This window comes from Lissotriton vulgaris, chromosome 12, assembly GCF_964263255.1.
Source record: "Lissotriton vulgaris chromosome 12, aLisVul1.2, whole genome shotgun sequence".
Taxonomy (NCBI): Eukaryota; Metazoa; Chordata; class Amphibia; order Caudata; family Salamandridae; genus Lissotriton; species Lissotriton vulgaris.
Window position 1 is genome coordinate 8,386,964 of NC_141700.1, and position 12,431 is coordinate 8,399,394.

Genomic DNA, 12,431 nt, shown 5'->3' on the forward strand with positions numbered 1-12,431 from the left:
TCTCCCTGTCTCTGATGCAAGGACTCTCTCCGCGCTCCTCTCTGACTGTGTGATGTCACTCTCCCTGTCTCTGATGCAAGGACTCTCTCCCCGCTCCTCTCTGACTGTGTGATGTCACTCTCCATGTCTCTGATGCAAGGACTCTCTCCCCGCTCCTGTCTGACTGTGTGATGTCACTCTCCCTGTCTCTGATGCAAGGACTCTCTCCCTCCTCTCTGTCTCTGTGTGATGTCACTCTCCCTGTCTCAGATGCAAGGACTCTCCCTCCCTCCTCTCTGTCTGTCTGATATCACTCTGCCCGTCTATGAGGCAGGACTCTCTCCCTCCTCTCTGTCTCTGTGTGATGTCACTCCCCCTGTCTCTGAGGCAGGGTCCCCCCGCCCCTGTCTGCTCCTGTTCCCGGTCCCGCCGCTGTCTGGTCTGAGGTCGGAATCAGTATTTGGGAATTTCAGGAAATGCCGGTTCTGCAGGAATTTGGAGCTTTCGCTCCTTTTATGGGTATTTTATGTCCAACCCAGTCAGGGCTGCGAGGGCGGGGCCCCTGGGGCCCCTCCCAGGAGGAGGGAGGGAGGGGCAGAGGCAGGGTGTGTGCGAGGCCGAGAGTGAGCATCTGGGACAGCCTGGGAATCACAGATAGGGACTCACTCACTCGGAGAGAGCAGCTGGGACCTCAGACAGACAGACTGCACAGTGAGGGAGGCTGAGGGCAGCTGGGACCACAGACACACAGACGGACGGACTGCACAGTGAGGGAGGCTGAGGGCAGCTGGGACCACAGACAGACAGAAGGACTGAACTCACTCTCTGCAAACCCCTGAGGACAGAAAGGCCAGAGCCACCCTCCAGACCCATCCTTCACTCAGGCATCCTCCCTCCGGGCCCGCAGCGAGGCCAGAGCATGAGCACTCAGTTCAACAAGGGCCCCTCCTACGGGCTGTCCGCCGAGGTCAAGAACAGGGTAAGAGGGCGAGGGCGAGGGGGGGGGGGGAGGGGGAAGGCCCAGGTCCTGAGGGTCCGGCGGCTGGGCTTCAGGTGAGGAGCTGGGTGCACGAGGGACTTACCGCCCGGGGTGGGGGAGTACCCGGCCTGTGCGGTGAGTGCCCCTGGCTGTAGCAAGGCTTGTTGAGTGGCTCCTGGATGAGTTACACGGTCACTGAGAGACGAGTGAAGTGACTTTCTTAGTGAAACACCAAGTACCATGTTCATGGAGGGAGGGATTCAGTGTTTGAGTAGCTGACTGAGGGAACTGAGTAACTCGGCAGATCACTCCGAGCAGCGACTTGAGTGAGTGCCGCAGGGGGGGGGGGGAGTGAGTGCCGCGGGGGGGGGGGGGGGAGTGAGTGCCGCAGGGAGGAGTGAGTGCCGCGGGGAGGAGTGAGCAGGAGTGAGTGCCGCAGGGAGGAGTGAGTGCCGCGGGGAGGAGTGAGCAGGAGTGAGTGCCGCAGGGAGGAGTGAGTGCCGCGGGGAGGAGTGAGTGCTGAGTGGGTGCCGTGCCAGAGTGGAGGGTGATGTGCTGAGTGGGTAAAGTACTGGATGGATGAGTAAATACTGAAGGGGTGAATGACGTCCTGAAGGGGTGAACACCCACACACATCGGTTCCGGGGCGGTCGCACTAGTCTCTGGGGCTCCATCTGCCCCGGGTGAGGGGGGCTGGGTCGCCTCCGGATGGGTGGGGCCAGCAGTGAGCTGGGGCAGAAAGGAGATGCAAGACCCCCCCAATGGCCTAGTTTCATATTGTATTGTAATTGCATTTATATAGCGCTTACTACCCCAGACGAGGCGCCAAAGCGCTTTTTGGCAAGTAGTACACTACTCCGGAATCCATAAAGGATTAGTGGTGAATGATTATAGTAAATATGAGTTAATTTGAGCGGGGAGTTGTGATTCTGTTAGTTGGATTGAGAAGGACAGTGGAGGGACAGACGAGGGACAGACGAGGGACGGGTCTAGGAGTGTTTACTAGGAGATCCGAGCAGTGAGAGGGGCTGCGATGCCTCAAGATTCACGAGGCCAGACTTTTGAGGAGTTGTTTGGGTGATGATGGTATTAAAATGGGTTTCGAGTGATCCAGGGAGGGAAGAATCTGGAATGGGTTATTTTGGAGATCACAGCAGTGGAATGGAGTTTGAGGTGAGTCCGAGCGGAGGTATTGAGAGAGGTATAGGGTGAATGTATAGGGTAGTGCATTGGAGACAACATGCCAAAAATAACATTCACAAAGATAATATCTCTTGCATAGGCGCATTCTATTGGCGTTGCCAGTGCTTGTTTTAATGTAACGTTATGGCCCGCTTGAATTACGGCGGCGAGAGCGTCTGCCATTTTTATTTCACTCTAAATTGTGCGAATTCAGAGATGCCGCATTGGAAGTGCCTCTGAAGTGGCCGCGTCTGTCTGTAACTTAGAGCACAAACGATCATAATTACATGTAACAGGAAGAAAGGAAGTAAGATGAGCCAATAGGAAAGGGAAAGACAGAGAGAGGGCTGAAGCAAGGAAAGGTGAGATTAAGGAGTGGTGAAAGAAAGGGAGCGCTTGAGATAGAGGGATGGAAGGGCGACTGGGGGAAGGCTGGATGGGACAGAGCAAAGGAAAATCTGAGAGTGGATGGATGGACAGATGGATGGATGGATGGACAGATGGATGGATGGATGACGGATGGATGGATGACAGATGGATGGATGGACAGATGGATGGATGGATGACAGATGGATGGATGACAGATGGATGGATGGATGGACGGATGGATGGATGACAGATGGGTGGATGGACGGACAGATGGAGGGATGGATGGATGGATGGACAGATGGATGGATGGATGACAGATGGATGGACGGACAGATGAATGGCTGGACGGACAAATGAATGGCTGGACGGACAGATGAATGGCTGGACGGACAGATGAATGGCTGGACGGACAGATGAATGGCTGGACGGACAGATGGATGGCTGGACGGACAGATGGATAGATGGATGGATGACAGATGGATAGATGGATGGATGACAGATGGATAGATGGGTGGATGGACCGATGGATGGATGGACGGACAGATGAATGGATGGACGGACTGATGGTTGGACGGACCGATGGATGGACGGACCGATGGATGGACGGACCGATGGATGGACGGACCGATGGATGGACGGACCGATGGATGGGCGGACCGATGGATGGGCGGACCGATGGATGGGCGGACCGATGGATGGACGGACAGATGGATGTATGTACAGATGAATGGATGAAAGTCTTTATTGATAGATAGGGAAGTCAAAGGATGGATGAGTGAGTGAGTGAGTGGATGCATTCATAGGTGATGGATCAGCGCCTTGAGACCCTCATGGGTGACTTGCCGCGCTCTACAGATCCCTGATTGATCGATTGATGACATGGGCAAGGACTGAATGATGGGTGAATGAATGGATGACAGAACGTAAAGGTGAAATGGTGGATAGCAGAGGGTGGATGGAAGGGTGAAGGGTGAATGGGGACGTGCTTTGATGGGAGGGACGAGGAGCTCTTCGGTGCCCGGTTGGGCTCACGTGTTGATCTTCCTTGGTGCCAGCAGAGATGTGGGTCAAAGTGGGCTATTTTTATTTTTGGCTACTCCCTTGAAGACCCTCCCCAGCCAATCACATGACCCTGGGCTTCCTCTGGGTGGGGCCTTTGGAAAGCAGGCTCCACAGGGGGGCTCCATACATGTATTTTGCACGTGTGCTGCCTGTGGATGTGCAGTGTGCACTGTCATGTTTGTTCTATGTATATGTGTGTTCTGAGTGTGTTTGTTTGGTGTTATGTTATTTTGATTTGTATAGCACACTTATCACCTGAAAGGGTATCCAGGCTCTGTGCACTGTGTTCATGTTTATTCCATGAGAGTGTGTGCACACATACTGTGTAAGTGTGTTTGTACTGAGTATGGATGTTTTGTGTGCAGTATTATGTTTATTCTCAGTGTTTGCAGTGTGTATGTGTGTGTACTGAGTGTGTAGCGTGTTCATGTTTATTCAGAGTGTATGTACATACTGTGTATTTCCTGAGTGTGATGTTCTTTGTGCAGGGTCATGTTTATTCTGTGTGTGTGTGTTCTGTGCGTGTATGTACTGACTGGATGTTCTGTGTACATTGTTTTTCTTGTTTGCATATTTGTGTGTACTGTGTATGTGCATGTACTGAGTCTGGAGGTTATGTGTGCAGTGTCATGTTTATTCCATGTGTGTGTACCGTGTATGTATGTACTGAGTGTGAATGGTCTGTTTGCAGTGTCATGTTTATTCTGTTTCTGTGTGTGTGTTTGTAGTGTGTTTATATTTATTCAGTGTGTGTGTGTACTGAGTGTGATGTTCTGTGTGAAGTATTATGTTTATTCTGTGTGTGTATTGAGTGTGGATGTTCTGTGTGCAGTTTGTTCATGTTTATTCTGCGTGTGAGTGTACTGTGTATGTGTACTGAGTGTGAATGTTGTGTGTGCATTGTCATGTTTATTTCATGTCTGTGTACTGGGTGTGCATTGATTTCCCTTGAACTGAAAGCCCCAGATTTGGGGCCCATGGATGTTTGTGGGGGGGGGGGGGGGGGAGGGGGCTACTCTCTGGCCCAGGACCTGCAGGGGGGAGGGTGTTACGGTCTTGACACAATTCTGTTCACAAGACGTCCCACAACCCTTACAGCAGCCATCTTTAACCAGGGGCGGAGTCTCAATAATCGCGTCCCTCGGGATCGGCTCGCTGCTCAAAGTGGTCACCGCTTGATGGCATCAAATCCGACTGCTAGAACAGCACGGATGATTAAGGTGATCAGGGATGGAGATCTGTAAAACAGAACATGTGAACTTGTTATATATATATGGAGAAGTGTGGCTCACTGGTTAGAGGAGGCAGACCTGGAAGCAGAGGTCAGCCCGGGACCAGGGTTCAATTCCCGGCTCGGCGGGGTCTTGAGTCCTAAAAATGTCCATGGACTCGACAATTCTCTCTCCGGTGCCTACTCGACTCACGGGGTCACACTCTGCGCAATAGCTTGCTTAATCTCCACAACGGCCCCTTGCGGCGGGATGCCTGGCTTTCACCTTGCGGATACCCTGCCGAGGTTATCTCATAGGGGGAATACCAGGACGGGTTCCCTAAGCAAGCGCTTAGAAACCGCTCGGTGATTTGCGCTATATAAAATTCCTGTACATTTACATTTACATATATATATATATATATATATATCTATATCCATCCATACCACTGCTCCTCTCCACTGAAAGACAAGCAGGACACAGCTCCGGATACCAACAGGGGATTTATTGAGCACAGCACAAACCAGTCTTCGCAGTCCGTGAAACGCTTTGTGGCAGACACGTTTCTAGCGGATTCGGCCGTCATCAGTGCCGGTCTCACAGGCTGGTGATAACATCCTTGGGCTCAGAGACCCCTCCCTTAAGGCAGTCTCTCGGCTCCTCCTCCTTTGCGCCGGTGTGGTTGTGGCTCAGGGCAAAGTGCATGCTGGGTGCTGTGGTCCAACTAAGTCCAGCATACAGTGTAGCAGAACCAAAGCAACAAGTGAAGCCCCAAAATTCATGGCGCTGGGCACAGCACTCGCAAACAATGTCCTGATAGAATCGTCCCGCTCTACCTCTGCTGGTATCCTTATCAGGCAGCATAGATACTGCCTACTCTCTCCCCTCACTAAAATAACCGCCAAATGGCAATGACTTGTTGTTTGGGGGGGCGCCGCATTTTAGCACTGCTTGTACTCACACCAAAGGATTTGCTGAGTAAACGCGGAGCACCTGAACGAGAGGGTGTTTCCTTTCAGCCGGTATCAGCAAACCGGCGTTATAGATCCATACCACTGCTCCTCTCCACTGAAAGACAAGCAGGACACAGCTCCGGATACCAACAGGGGATTTATTGAGCACAGCACAAACCAGTCCTCGCAGTGCGTGAAACGCTTTGTGGCAGACGCGTTTCTAGCCGGATTCGGCGATAGCCAGTAGGTATATATAGTATATATAGGTTTAAGGCACGGTTCGGGTCACCGCCATCGCTCCACAATTCCACGGGTGCCAAAGACGCCGGCGCTGGTGAGGCGCTTACACACTGCTGCACGTTTTTCTGCATCCAGAAAAGAAAGGCTGGCACACTGGTATCCGAGTTTTCAAAAATTTATTCACCAAACCCCCTCTCACCCCAAGCAGACGCGTTTCGCCTTAGCAGGCTTCGTCAGTGCAACGACGAAGCCTGCTAAGGCGTAACGCGTCTGCTTGGGGTGAGAGGGGGTTTGGTGAATAAATTTTTGAAAACTCGGATACCAGTGTGCCAGCCTTTCTTTTCTGGATGCAGAAAAACGTGCAGCAGTATATATAGGTATATATAGTTAGGACCTAGTTACCATTGGAAATTCCGAACTTTCTATTGGGAATAACTTTGGCGCCGATTGAGGGATCTGCCTGTAATTTTCGTTAAATTTGCCTCGCTCCTTCCCTGAAAGTTTCGGGGGGATTCGTCAAGCGGGGGCTGAGAAAAAAGGGGGGTCACAAAACGTGTTTTCCCCATGTTAATTTCCATAGGGACATTCTGACAAGGCTTCAGCTCGAACGGCTGAACGGAATTACACCAGATTTCGCAAAATGGTAGGGACTGGTATGCAGCAGTGCCTTTTGTATGTTTGGTGAAAATCCCTCCAGTAGTTCTTGAGAAAATTGAATTTGAACATTTTCAAATGGCATTTTTTATGGGACCTTTAGACACGGCTACAGCCCGAACTGCTGAACGGAATTACACCAAACTTGGCAAAATGGTAGGGACAGGTATGCAGTAGTGCCTTTTCTATATTTGGTGAAAATCCCTCCAGTAGTTGTTGAGAAATTGAATTTGAGCAAATTATATATCTATATGCGCTCAACATTCTATTGGGAATAACTTTGGCGCCGATTTGAGGAATCTGTGTGTAATTTTCCCGATTTTTGGCCAGCTCCGCTCCTTCCCTGAAAGTTTCGGGGGGATTCGTCAAGCGGGGGCCGAAAGGGGGGTCCCAAAACTTGTTTTCCCCCATGTTAATTTCCATAGGGACCTTTAGACACAGCTACAGCCCGAACGGCTGAATGGAATTACAACAAACTTGGCAAAATGGTAGGGCCTGGTATGCAGATGTGCCTTTGCTACGTTTGGTGAAAATCCCTCCAGTAGTTCTTGAGAAATGTGAATTTGAAATTTTTCAAATGGCATTTTCTATGGGACCTTCAGACACGGATACAGCCCGAACGGCTGAACAGAATTACACCAAACTTGGCAAAATGGTAGGGACAGGTATGCAGTAGTGCCTTTTCTATATATGGCGAAAATCCCTACAGTAGTTCTTGAAAAAATTGAATTTGAGCAAATTATATATCTATATGCGCTCACCGTACGCGTACCGTATGTGCACGTACCCTTACGTGCACGAGCGAGTTTCTGATTGGCTGGCAGTCGACTGTCAACATTTCAAACTGTCCAAACCAGGAAGTGTTGGCCACCATCTTGTTTTTCAGGAGAACTGAGGCACAAGAGAGCCCAAAACAAGAGTGGAAAACACGAAAAGGGGGCAGGGTAGAGACCCCCCAACCCTCTAGCCCTTCTCGGGGGATCTCAAAAGGACCCCCAAGGGCAAAAAAAACTAGAAAAAATCGCGGGGTATGCGCACCTTACGAGCACCTTACGCGTACGGTACGCGTACCGTACACGTACCCCGCGATTTAAAAAAAAAAATATATTTTTTTGCACTTGGTGGTCCTTCTGGGACCCCCTGAGAAGGGCTAGGGGGTCAGGGGGTCTCAACCCTGCCCCCTTTTTGCGTTTTCCACTCTTGTTTTGTGCTCTCTTGTGCCTCACTTCTCCTGAGAAACAAGATGGCTGCTCAGGTGGTTCCAGAAGGATAATAACATATATAAACGTTATCCGCTAATAGAAATAGCCTTTACAAAACCTTTGAAATTTATTGAAAAAAAAATATAGGTTTCACGCCTGATATAGTTAGGAATTAGCATAAAAAAAAACCTTGCAAATTCACTGAAAAAAACATAGGTTTCACGCCTGATATAGTTAGGAATTAGCATTTAAAAAACCTTGCAAATTCACTGAAAAAACCATAGGTTTCAAGCCTTATATAGTTAGGAATTAGCATTTAAAAAACCTTGCAAATTCTCTTAAAAAACCATAGGTTTCAAGCCTTATATAGTTAGGAATTAGCATTTAAAAAACCTTGCAAATTCACTTAAAAAAACATAGGTTTCAGGCCTTATATAGTTAGGAATTAGCATTTGAAAAACCTTGCAAATTCACTCAAAAAAACCATAGGTTTTAGGCCTTATATAGTTAGGAATTAGCATTTTAAAAACCTTGCAAATTCACTTAAAAAAACATAGGTTTCAGGCCTTATATAGTTGGGAATTAGCATTTAAAAAACCATTGAAATTGCTCCTTTATAGTTAGTTGTACTAACTATATTTCGCGCACCCGCAATCCACTGCGGATGATGTCACATATTACATCATTCATGACATGGTCAGTGACATCACTGATGACATCTCAAATGACATCACTGATGACATCACTGTGATGTGATCAGTGATGTCAAATGAGATGTCATCAGTGATGTCATCAGTGATGTCACTGGCCATGTCATGAATGATGTAATATGTGACATCATCAGTAGTGGATTGCGGGTGCGTGAAATATAGTTAGTACAACTAACTATATAGGAGCAATTTCAATGGTTTTGTAAATGCTAATTCCTAACTATATAAGGCCTGAAACCTATGGTTTTTTAAGTGAATTTGCAAGGTTTTTAAAATGCTAATTCCTAACTATATCAGGACTGAAACCTATGTTTTTTTAAGTGAATATATATACATATATATATATATATATACACACATTGGATGATTAATGATCATCAAAATGTGGTGTTGGCTGAGGTCATGGAGTGGTCGATCACTCTGCGGTCAGGAGGTGACCGACCCCCTGAGGTGGGTTGGGATCATAGGCTTGGTGTACACGCCTAGGTCCTGCTCCAGGTATAACCGTGGTGCTGGCACAGGTCATGGAGTGGTTGGTCACACAGAGGCCAGGAGATGACAAGCCTGGCTGAGGTGAGTTGGCCTCATAGACGGAGCATAAGAGGTATATCTCAGCGGGTTGTCGCTGCTGCACGGGTTGCACTCCTGCTCCCAATGAAGCCGCTGGCGGACAACCAGCAGTTTAAGATGGCGGCGGAGATGAGGTTGTACTCGGTGTGTTTACAGGTGGTGCAGGGAATACACTTCACCCGCTGCCTCGAGCCCATTGGTGGAGCAGCAGCAGGCAGCTCTGCTGGCACATGCTTGTATCTATTTAAAGTTTTTAACTTGGGGTGTAGGGTGAGGAAGCGCTGCCTGCTGGCCAACACCCAATGGAAAGATGTGCCACAGCCCGGCGGGTGAGGAGAACCAGAGTCAGGCACAGTCGCCAGGGCTGGAGTCACACAGAAGTGGACATACCGGATCTGCAGAACCAGTGTCTCACCCTCAGTTACTCACCACCTCTGACACTCATCCATTGGAGAGACAAAAATAGAGGGGAAGGGTGGTGGAGGGAAAAGGGGGTGGAGGAAGGTGGAAGAGGTGAGAGGAAGGAAGAGGAGATAGAGGAAGGTGGAAGAGGTGAGAGGAAGGAAGAGGAGATAGAGGAAGGTGGGAGAGGTGACACTTGTACAGGCAAATAATACAAATTTACAAAAGTGAAAGAACTTCCTTGGGGGACTTGAAGGGTGTGTATTAGTTCTAGAAGTGTCTCTAGAAGAGAAGAGATTTGAGGTCAGATTTGAAGGTGGTGGTGATACGTAGCTGTGGCGGAAGCGAGTTCCAGATTCTCACCGCATTGCCTGAGAAGGATTGAGCCATTCATCTTTCCCTTTTAAAAGTGGGGGGGGGCTCAAGCAGTAGTTTTTTCGCATTACGAGATGGTCTAAACTAGAGCCTCAAGATATTTTCAGTTTATTCGCCAGATAGCGAGGGGATGAAGTGTGCAAGGCTTTGTGGGTGATAGAGGCAGTTTTGTAGATTGATGTTGCCTAGATGGGAAGCCAACGGAGGGAAGACAACAAGGGTGTGATGTGGTCACTTCTTTTGGCCCCAAACATAAAACGAGCCGCTGAATGGAAAACAGATTTAAGAGTGGAGAGGTGGGATTTGGGAACGCCATTAAGAAGAGAATTGCAGCTATCCAATCTGGAGAGAACCAGCGATTGGACCAGGTTTTTATGGTTTTGGTCTGGGAAGAAGTGTCAAATCCCCCACAGAAGGGGCGTTGGTAACGTGCATTCTTTACAATGGAATTGATGTGGGAGAGAAGATTGAGCCTTTTGTCGTGTACGGCATCAAGGGATTTTGCGCTGTTGACAACGGTGGGTTTGCTGTTAAGTAGATTCAGCTGATCCATCCAAGATTGAACAGGAAGAGGAGAGAGTGAGGTAGAGAGGAGGAGGAATTCGGTTTTGGAGGGACTTGGAATGAGTTGATGAGCTCACATCCAGTTTTGGATAGAGTGGAGAGTAGTTAGGACACCTTAAGGTAGGTTTGAGTGTCATCCGCAAAGAGATGGTAGAGGATCCCAGATTTACTAAGGAGATTACCCAATGTTTCCAGCTAGAGATTAAACAAAGTGGGTGCAAGTATAGAGCCTTGAGGGACGCCATGACCTACCGCCAATGGAGACGAGAGGCTGTTCGCTCTTTTGATCATTTGGGATCTGTCCGAGAGGAAAGAGGCAAACCATTTAAGCACTGTGCCTTCCAAACTCGTTCTCTGTTGAAGAGTGTTAAGGAGAGTGTTGTGATTGACAGTGTCAAAAGCTGCAGAAAGGTCTAAAAGAATCAAAAGACAAGACACCCCTGAATCGAGTATGCGCAGCCCGTCATCGATCACTTGCAGCAGGGCTGTTTCAGTGCTGCAATTTTGAATGAAACCAGGCTGAAAGTTGTCGAGAAGATCGCTGTCCTTAATATGACGGAAACGTTGTTTCGCTACACATCTTTCTGTGATTTTTGCAAGATAAAGGAGGTTAGTGATGGGGCGGAAGTTGTTGAGGTCGTTCGCAACAGCGGTGGGTTTTTTAAGAAGAGGGTTGACAGGGCGGGGGTGCTCGCATCCAGCCTCAGAGAAAAGAGCTCCCCTCAGCTCTCAGGCAGGGATTGAGGCGCTGAAGGGCGGAGTTCAGTTTCTGGGACACTCACTCCCGAGAGCATCAAATGGACTGATTGTATCTGGACACTGTACCGTGGAGGGGGGGGGGGGGGGGGGGTGCAGCTGCTGCCTTAAAGGGACAGTGTCAAATGTATTTTGAACTTCACCTTGAGGAGGGTGTGCATGGGTATGCAGCGGGGTGGACCAATAAGGGTTGAATGATGGCCTCTAGTTCAGGATCACTCACTCCTTTGTATCTCCCCCCCCTAGCTGGCCCTCAAGTATGACTTCCAAGCAGAGGCCGAGCTGAGAGAGTGGATTGAGGAACTCACCCAGAAGAAGATCGGCCCGGACTTCCAGAAGGGGCTGAAAGATGGCGTCATCTTGTGCGAGTGAGTACTGCTCTTCTTTGAGTGATAGTGAGTGAGTGCCCCTCTTCCTTGAGTGATAGTGAGTGAGTGCTGCTCTTCTCTGAGGGATCCTTTGCGAGTGAGTGCTGCTCTTCTCGGAGGGATCCTTTGGGAGTGAGTGCTGCTCTTCTCTGGGAGTGAGTGCTGCTCTTCTCTGAGGGATCCTTTGGGAGTGAGTGCCGCTCTTCTCTGAGGAATCTTTTGGGAGTGAGTGCTGCTCTTGTCTGAGGGATCCTTTGGGAGTGAGTGCTGCTCTTCTCTGAGGGATCCTTTGCGAGTGAGTGCTGCTCTTCTCTGGGAGTGAGTGCCGCTCTTCTCTGAGGTATCCTTTGGGAGTGAGTGCCGCTCTTCTCTGAGGGATCCTTTGGGAGTGAGTGCTGCTCTTCTCTGGGAGTGAGTGCCGCTATTCTCTGAGGGATCCTTTGGGAGTGAGTGCTGCTCTTCTCTGGGAGTGAGTGCCGCTCTTCTCTGAGGTATCCTTTGGGAGTGAGTGCCGCTCTTCTGAGAGATCCTTTGGGAGTGAGTGCTGCTCTTCTCTGGGGTATCCTTTGGGAGTGAGTGCCGCTCTTCTCTGAGGTATCCTTTGGGAGTGAGTGCTGCTCTTCTCTGGGAGTGAGTGCTGCTCTTCTCTGATGGATCCTTTGGGAGTGAGTGTTGCTCTTCTCTGGGAGTGAGTGTTGCTCTTCTCTGGGAGTGAGTGTTGCTCTTCTCTGGGAGTGAGTGCTGCTCTTCTCTGGGAGTGAGTGCTGCTCTTCTCTGGGAGTGAGTGTTGCTCTTCTCTGGGAGTGAGTGTTGCTCTTCTCTGGGAGTGAGTGTTGCTCTTCTCTGGGAGTGAGT

The 12,431-nt window shown here is 49.4% G+C and overlaps 1 protein-coding gene across 1 annotated transcript in view; it reads left to right on the top strand.

Annotated features, from left to right (window-relative positions):
* The first annotated feature begins 604 nt into the window (after positions 1–604).
* Positions 605–12,431, top strand: part of CNN2 (calponin 2) — a 48,051-nt gene continuing 36,224 nt past the window's right edge. The window contains exons 1-3 of the mRNA XM_086946713.1: positions 605–690; positions 731–958; positions 11,455–11,576. Coding sequence (XP_086802839.1) covers positions 899–958; positions 11,455–11,576 — 182 coding nt within the window. The 5' untranslated portion in view covers positions 605–690; positions 731–898. The remainder of the gene's footprint in view (positions 691–730; positions 959–11,454; positions 11,577–12,431) is intronic.